The sequence below is a fragment of the Triticum urartu genome, chromosome 7 (assembly GCF_003073215.2).
Source record: "Triticum urartu cultivar G1812 chromosome 7, Tu2.1, whole genome shotgun sequence".
NCBI classification, from domain to species: domain Eukaryota; kingdom Viridiplantae; phylum Streptophyta; class Magnoliopsida; order Poales; family Poaceae; genus Triticum; species Triticum urartu.
Window position 1 is genome coordinate 631,219,582 of NC_053028.1, and position 8,273 is coordinate 631,227,854.

Here is an 8,273-nt window from a genome sequence, read left to right on the forward strand (position 1 = left end):
TCGCCTGTGTTAAAGAAGAGGAGTTAAATGAGGAAAGAGAGGACTAACCCACATTTTAGTAGAGGTACTCCTGACTAAAATTTTTTAGTCTCAAGACTAGTTTTAGCCCCTCTTTAGTCAGATATGCTTGGAACTTTAGCCTTTTAAAAAAAGTATTTTTAGTCAGACTAAAATAAATTCTTTAGATCGAGACACCCTCTTAGTCAGACTAAAATAAGTCCCTTAATTATCAAGCACCCTCTCAGAAGCGGAGCGATCTCCAGTTCGCAGCTACACTTTGAAGATGAAACTGCGCACATGCACGCAAGGGAGAAGAGTCTCCCGTGGCGATTTCCTGGCCCCGCACTCCACAGCCTCACGTGGCGCGCCGAGCGCGCCCACGGTCCACGTACGCAACCCCGACGCGGTGCCCCCACCCCACCCCAAACAAACAACACGAGCAAGCAAAGCCTAGCCGCCGCCCTTCCCCCTTCCCCGTCTGACTTTTTCTCCAAGTTCAACTCCGCCGCCCGCCCCCTCTCCCCGATCCCGGGAGAGAGAGATAGAGATGTCCTGGCGGTGGGCTCTGGCGCGGCGCGTCGCCACGCTCGTCGGCGGCGGCACCGGCGGCCCAGGCGCCGCCCAGGCGCAGAGGCTCTTCTCCTCCTCCGGCGCCCTCCCGGGGAGGCTCCACCCTGCGCCGCCTCAGATTCGGAACAAGGTCCCCCTCCTCCGCGCATTAACCTCCCGTCCTGGCCCTAGGCGGTCTTCGTAGTGCGTTGTGGTGCCTCGCTGTCGTCTCTGACCCTGGCCTGTCCAGGTGGCCGCGGCGGAGCTGCCCGCCAAGTGTTTGTGTATATGCCACCGACTAGTGCAGCTCTGCGGCTGAATCCCGTGGAGTCATGCTCCTAGCTGCAAATTGCCGGCACGCACACTAATTTGTCCTAACTGGTGATTTTGAGTTACTGATTTTAGCAAGTCGCTCAGGTGCATAGTGGTTACGTTGCAAAAGGCAAAGAGAATCAAGGCGAGCAGAAATAGTAACCGCTCAAGTTGTTGTAACCTCCTAATGGGATTGGCCGATTAGGTGTCCACGTGTTATTGAACTGTTCATTGTATTTGCCTTCTGTTATGCTGATAGGTTCTGTACTTTTGGTGTGGATTAGTAGGTGGTGGGTTGCAGAGGAGCTGCTTTCGTGAACTCGCGGTGGCTGCATGATGCCACCCAATGCCAGACTCGCCAGGACGGAGTTTCGAGGGCTGAAGTAGGTGAACCCTTTATTTGTTTGATGATTTGCCTTTGTGCTGCTCGTTTGTTATGTTAATGATCTTGTCATTGTACCTCTTTTGTCAGTCAAACATCTAGAGCCCAGCTTAATAAATAAACTAACTATGCATCACTATTCACTATTCACCGCTGGGAAAAACACATCAGTGTCCTGCTACAGTACATGCCAGCTGAATACATGATTATGAACTGAAATATGGGACATGTCTAGCAATTAAACATAGATATCAAAACTAGGCTGTTGTACAACCAACCCATAGTTCCACACATTACCTGCTACCCATAGGATTGTGAAGCGTTGCCACCCTGACGGCTCCCATTTGTTTGTGTCATTTTTGCTGATACACTGTGCCCTATGAATGGCTTCTTCTTTGATAACTCTGCCTGTCAGTTATTCTATGCATTGGTTTTCATGAAGATTAAATGCACCCAAATTCTAATTCTCTGTCGCAAAATCAAAAAGTAGGATGTCAATGCATCAGATGAAATGGGCCTTCAGTTGCTAATTGATAAATCGACTTGTTATGCAGCGGAATATGTTGTGCCTGGAATGGAATCAGATTATAGCCTAGCAAGACAACCGTGCATTATACATTTATACTGTACATAAATTTGAAACTTAAATCAAGTGATTTTTTCCGCTTTATCAGACAAATGTATGTTTGATATTCCTGGGCCCTGGCCAGTTGTTCTTCAACATAGAAGCTGAAGAAAAACTGGCTGAAGGTCCCCTCAGCTATGTGATTATGCTGTCCGTAATGAAGGATAATGATGATCAGTTCTAACAATGAATAACAGCTGAAATCCTCTTTTTTTCTTAATGCACGTGAATGCTAATCATGGAAAGTGTAGTGTATTGCTGTTCCCTGATGAGAAAAATTCTTCTTGCTCCCAGGAACAACAGGATCCATTTGAATTGGTTGCTGATGAATTATCGATTCTTGGAAATAGACTACGGTCCATGGTGGTTGCTGAGGTTAGTAGTGCATCCTACTCATGTCAACTCTCTGTGGTGTTAGGCTGCTGCTGTCATGGTGTTTGGATGTTTCTTTTATCTAGTGATTACCACATTGTCAAACATACCCAATTTGCCTAACTGAGTACTTTCAGGTCCCTAAACTAGAATCAGCTGCTGAATATTTTTTTAAAGTAGGAGCTGAGGGAAAAAGATTCCGACCTACGGTAACATCTTAATCTCCTTTTTTAGTCAATATTACATCATCACTTTACTCTATGATTTCTTTCTATCCTATCTACTTTGTGTGCACTGAATGCATTTATTTACATTGGCAGGGTTTATTGCTGATGGCATCAGCTCTGAAATTCCCAATACCAGAATCGACAGATGTTGGAGTTTTCAGTATATTGGCAAGTAAGCTGCGCACACGGCAGCAAAACATTGCCGAGATAACTGAAATGATCCATGTTAGTATGGTGCCTGACCATCAGACCCAGTATGTTTTATTTTTTATTTTTTAATCTGACATCTATTACAGGTTGCAAGTCTTCTGCATGATGATGTTCTGGATGATGCTGACACTAGGCGAGGTGTCACTTCATTGAATTGCATTATGGGCAACAAGGTACTGTATGCCACACCATTCAACATTCAGTATACTAGGTGAATCAACTAGGTCCTCACATTAAGAACTACAAATTACTTTAGTAGTTAGCACACAATGAAAAGCTTGATCTTCCAGTAAAAAGTGCTGCACCACAGCAGAAAGTTTACCTGGACATCATTTTTTAAGAATTTTTCGTGGAGGTACTGCAGTCAGAATCATCTTGGCATCGGTATTCATGAAACTCTTATGTGTGCAGCTTTCTGTTTTGGCTGGTGATTTTCTCCTGTCCAGAGCATGTGTGGCACTTGCAGCACTTGGGAATACAGAGGTACATTATTTATTTATGCTAAGATAGATTGCTGTACGTATCCTGTAGATTGTTTTAATGATGCGGAAATTAAAGTGGTTTTGATTTATGCTGGTCACTAGATATGTTTGATGAGCATCAGTATCACACAAGTCTGCTCTTGTATTATTTTTAGTTTCCGCTTGGCATAATCATTATGTCCTTGATTTCTTTACTCCTATAAAGACGTCAGTCTGTGGTGGTTGTGTGTTCACCTCCTTTCCCCTCCTGATGTAAGCCGTTAGATTTGTTGCAAATGCCTGAGATGGCGGTCCTGTTTGCTACCAAAGTAGGGTAGCCTGACTTGTTTTATCATGGCAACATATTGGGTGGTCTTGTTGTTATATCTGTTTCAATGCTGGAGTATTTAGCTAGTTAATACTAGGCTGTCAGTGTCATTTCTTAGGGAATCATTTTTCTTGTTTTCTCCATTCCAAGCTTATCCATCCTAATGGTTTATCATTCAAGATTGTCCTGTATGGTTGCAGTTCTGACCTGCTCTCTTTCTTGCAAGTCTTATATGGTAACAAACTTTCAATTGATCAACCTAACTTATGCAGGTGGTATCTCTAATGGCAACTGCAGTTGGACATCTAGTTACTGGTGAAACTATGCAAATGTCAACAAGCAGAGAGCAACGGCGAAGGTTAAATAATGCTTCTCTATCATGACTAAATGTTCATCACATCTAATGCCTAAAACCAAGAGATGCAGAATAAAATGCTTGGACATATTTGGTTTTTTGTTTACTCTGGTTTCTCCATTTTTTATGCCATTGTTTGTTGGTTCTGATACGATTCTGAAAAAAATACGCAGTATGGAGTACTACTTGCAGAAGACGTACTACAAAACAGCATCATTGATATCAAACAGTTGCAAGGCTGTTGCTATTCTTGCAGGGCACACTGCTGAGGTTTCAGTGCTTGCATACGAATATGGTCGAAACCTGGTTTGTAAAACATCTCTCTTTTCTGGAATTATTTCCCCTTCTGATTTAATCCTGTAAAGCACTGACTTGATTAATTCGATATCATTGCAGGGTCTAGCCTTCCAGTTGATCGACGATGTTCTTGATTTCACAGGAACCTCTGCTTCACTTGGGAAGGGTTCATTATCTGATATTCGTCATGTAATAACAGCCATCCTCTCTTTTTTGTTATATTTTATTTACAGTATTCATCATCTGAAATAGCTGTTTGCCTCCCAGGGCCAGCTACTTAGATTGTTTCTCAGTAGGACAGATCTACACAAAACTTTGCTGGCTAACAATAGTGCTACATCGGCTGATCGGCATAGACTGCTTGTCTGACACGGAAGCTCGTGTTGCTGTAATTATGTTAGCCACTGTCTTGAACTTGCCACCCTCATGCCAGACAGATAGAATACTCTCACATGAAAAACTTGCATAATGGTGTTCTCTTTCAGCCTTCATTGACCTATCACAATTAAGTTAACATATTAGAAGTGTAGAATCTACTATTGACAACGTAGATAAGAAGGATGTTCTGAACCCTACTGCTTGCAAAACTAATTGTGTATGTGGCCAGCCAGTGCATTAGATGCAAAATTTAGTTAACAAAGAGCTCTTGTGTTCAAGGGGAGCCTTGGCGCAGCGTAAAGCTGTTGACTTCTGACCATGAGGTCACGTGTAGTCCTTGAAACAGCCTCTTGCAGAAATGCAGGGAAAGGCTGCGTACAAAAGACCCAAAGTGGTTTGACTCTTCCCCGGACCCTGCGCAAGCGGGAGCTACGTGTACTGGGCTGCCCTTTTTTTTAGAGAGCTCTTGTGTCAAAATTAAAATACTTGCTTCTTTTTATGATCACCTACTTTGTGAAATTACCAGCATATCCAGTTAGAGGGTCCTCAAACAAGGATGTGGCGCTTGTTTTTTTGCATTACATAATGGCATTCATGATGCAGGGAATCATTACTGCTCCAATGCTATATGCGATGGAAGAATTCCCACAACTACAAGATGTCGTTGACCAGGGTTTTGACAATCCTGTAAATGTTGAGATCGTGAGTAGTTATTTTATGTAAATAAAAGAATGGATGCTGTCTTGACCTGTATTATGACCTGACATAGCAATCCATACTTGCAAACTATAGGCCTTGGACTACCTCCAGAAGAGCCGGGGAATCGAAAGAACAAAAGAGCTTGCGCAAGAACACGTTAACCTTGCGGTCAAAGCCATCGAATCTCTCCCAGACAGTGACGATGAAGATGTTCTGATTTCAAGGCGCGCTCTTATTGATATCACACAGAGAGTCATCACAAGGACAAAATAGCATGATTATACACAGGGTGGAGAAGATAAGGCGGAGTTTCGCCACAGGTGTAGTGTTCCGCTTGGAAATTTTTGGTCGCCTTGGTCATTGCATTCTTTCCATTGCCCGGGTTTTGTGTAACATTTGATGAGACTTCAGGGTAACCATTCCTGGGAATCATCCTAAGTCGCAGCTGTAGTGGTTTTAGTTACTGGTGGCAGCAGAATCTGTATTAATATCACGATTGGCGATTGCACGATGACCTGATCATAAGACTGTAACCTTATAAATCGAAGTATGTAACACTATATACGAGGAAAAAGTAACCTGCTTGTGTTGAGAAAACCATGTTCTTCCATATGTTGACCTAGTAATTTTTGCTATCTTTACCCTTAATTTTCCTGAACTGGACTACATCGTCTCAATCTTGGGGCATTCTAGGAGCTTTGTATATTTGGTTTGATATGCAAATGTGTTCAATCCTCCATGACAAAACATTACAGTGGAAATAAATGTTGATCTGGACATATCATCAATGGGCACATAATCTAGAATGTCAGTGTGGTTGCAACTTCAAATCTAACTTCTTTCTCTTCTTTTGAGTGGATGACCTGAGAGTTGAGACCTAATGTGGGCCTTCAAATGATCAAATCCCATCATGCTTCTGCCACTGCTAATGAATGCTAGGCCTGGCTCCAGAACCTCTCCTTGGCCCACGCGATCGCCTCGTCCACGGCGGCGGCGCCGACGCTGTCGATGTCGCCGTCGTCCATGAGCAGCGGCGCCCGCTCCCTCACCTCCATCATCATCGCCTCCTGCATCACGGCCTCCTCCAGCCGGTGCGGGCGCGGCTGCGGCGGGTTGCCGAAGAGCGACGACGACGCGGCCGAGGACGGCGAGTAGTAGTAACCATAGTCGTCGGCGGCGCCAGAGCACTCGGTGCTGGTGTCGGCGGCGTAGTCTGGCGCCGGTGACCGCGCCCTGCCGCGCCGCTGCGTGCGCCGGAAGCTCGGCTCGCGGCTGCTGGTCTCCGGGTTCGACGTGAAGCAGCAGAAGCCGCTGCTCGCGCCGCGGTGGTGCCGCGACGAGGAGCTCTCAGCGGCGGCGCCGTTGTTGCTGACCGCGGACGACGCCGCGCTGCTGGCGCTGTGGTTCGTCCAGTCGCCGCCGTTGCCGTAGTAGTAGCGGCACGCCGGGTACGCGGCCGTCGAGCACGTGAAGCTGCTCTGGTACTCGGCTCGCGTCGACACGCTCGACGGCGGCGACGAGTCGTACCGGCGCGACGGGATCGCAATGGGCCTGCAAAACGACGGCTATGATCGTCAGAATGATGATCGAACAATGCAACGTGCTTGTGCTGTCACGTGACCAAAACCAAATGCTTCATGCATGCGCACGAATCGTCTGGCTCACCTGAGCTTGGACGCGAAGGAGGAGAGGGCGGCGTCTCCGCGGGCGTTGCCGGTGGCCACCTGCCGGAAGGCGGAGCGGCCGGAGCCGAACTCGTCGGAGCTGATCACCGACGAGGACTTGGTCGACTTGGACCTCGACCTCGACCGCACCTGACGGGCGCGGGCGCCGAAGATGTCGTCGAAGAAGCCCTCCTCGGTGGGCACGGCCGCCGACGCCGGCCTGCCACGGCGGCACAAGGCGTCGGCGCCACCGCCGTAAGAGTAGTATGGGTACTGGCCGGCGTGGCCGGCCGCCGCGGCGTGGTAGTCAGCGGCGGCTGCGTCGCCGCAGAAGCTGCTGAGGAGCACGGTGCGCGGCGGGCCGCCGAACACGTCCCGGAAGTCGTCGGGGGCGAGGCTCTTCTGGCCGTCCGACGAGCGCTGCCGCGGCAGCACCGCGCCCATCGTGCACCTCCATGACTCGTCCATTGCCACCGACCGATCACACGCACCAGAGCACACCACTACAAAACTATAGCACCAGTATGCTCGATCGTGTGAGGGCTTTGTGCTTCTTGGTGTCAGAGGAGATGGAGCTCCTATGATGATTTATACAAGAGACAAGCAGGGCGAGTAGGTTGGAAAGATGGGTGCTTTTGGGCCGTTGGATGCGTGTATATATAGTGCCCGTTTTAGTGCCACTTACGTACTGTAGCCAGGTACAGTTAGTACGGACAGGTACTAATCAGCGTCGCCATTGCATCCTAACTTTGCAGTGAAGAACTCGCTGAAGATCAATTACAGTTCTAAGATTTCACATTTCTTTGGCAGAAAACAGTCACAGAACATTGCAGATTTTATTCATTTATTGTAATGTTTTTGACAGGACGTTTATTTTGTAAAAAAAAACAGTTTAATTGATTGTAGTTTCATTTTGCTTGTGGGTGGTCAAAATCACATGTTAAAATGGTCCAACGTCTGCATGATTAAGCACTCTGATCGCCACAATCATGCACCGATGCTTAACTGAAAGACCAACACTTTAACCACTGCACAGTTGTCAGTTAAACTGACAGCTCCTTGTTCCGTGTTGCCTAGCTGTTGTGTTGTTGTATATACCTTCCAGTATATTAGATAAGATAATTGATGCGTGCAAGAGGGGAGTAATTAATCGATTTTAAGATATGATGGCATCACTTTTAGTCGAGGGGAGGAGGCATGTGAGATGGGATGATCATGTTTTGCCGCCCCCTTTGCAGACACGGCATCATGGTGGTTGATCCATTGCCCCCAAAATCCAATCTCCTCGAGCTTTTTTCATGCCAGAAAATTCCACTGCCTTTTCCACTTGACCTGAGACATGGCCTCCTTTATGTTCTTGTTAATGGTTTCCCTTTATGCTGGTGCTTTGCACACTAACTATTGTATTAGTTAC

General features: G+C 46.8%; 2 protein-coding genes across 2 annotated transcripts; one reads left to right on the forward strand and one right to left on the reverse strand.

Annotated features, from left to right (window-relative positions):
* The first annotated feature begins 416 nt into the window (after positions 1-416).
* LOC125520780 (solanesyl-diphosphate synthase 1, mitochondrial-like) lies at positions 417-5,792 on the forward strand. The gene is made up of 12 exons (XM_048685798.1): positions 417-700; positions 1,149-1,244; positions 2,163-2,243; positions 2,378-2,449; positions 2,561-2,692; positions 2,764-2,850; positions 3,089-3,160; positions 3,739-3,824; positions 3,995-4,127; positions 4,218-4,307; positions 5,100-5,198; positions 5,289-5,792. Exons 1-12 carry the CDS (start codon positions 548-550, stop codon positions 5,466-5,468), a joined length of 1,281 nt encoding a protein of 426 aa, XP_048541755.1. The 5' UTR covers positions 417-547; the 3' UTR covers positions 5,469-5,792.
* An 86-nt stretch (positions 5,793-5,878) lies between these two features.
* On the reverse strand, positions 5,879-7,477 carry LOC125520779. The gene is made up of 2 exons (XM_048685797.1): positions 6,861-7,477; positions 5,879-6,746 (listed from the first exon to the last, which is right to left on the reverse strand). Exons 1-2 carry the CDS (start codon positions 7,325-7,327, stop codon positions 6,131-6,133), a joined length of 1,083 nt encoding a protein of 360 aa, XP_048541754.1. The 5' UTR covers positions 7,328-7,477; the 3' UTR covers positions 5,879-6,130.
* Between the last annotated feature and the right edge of the window lie 796 nt (positions 7,478-8,273).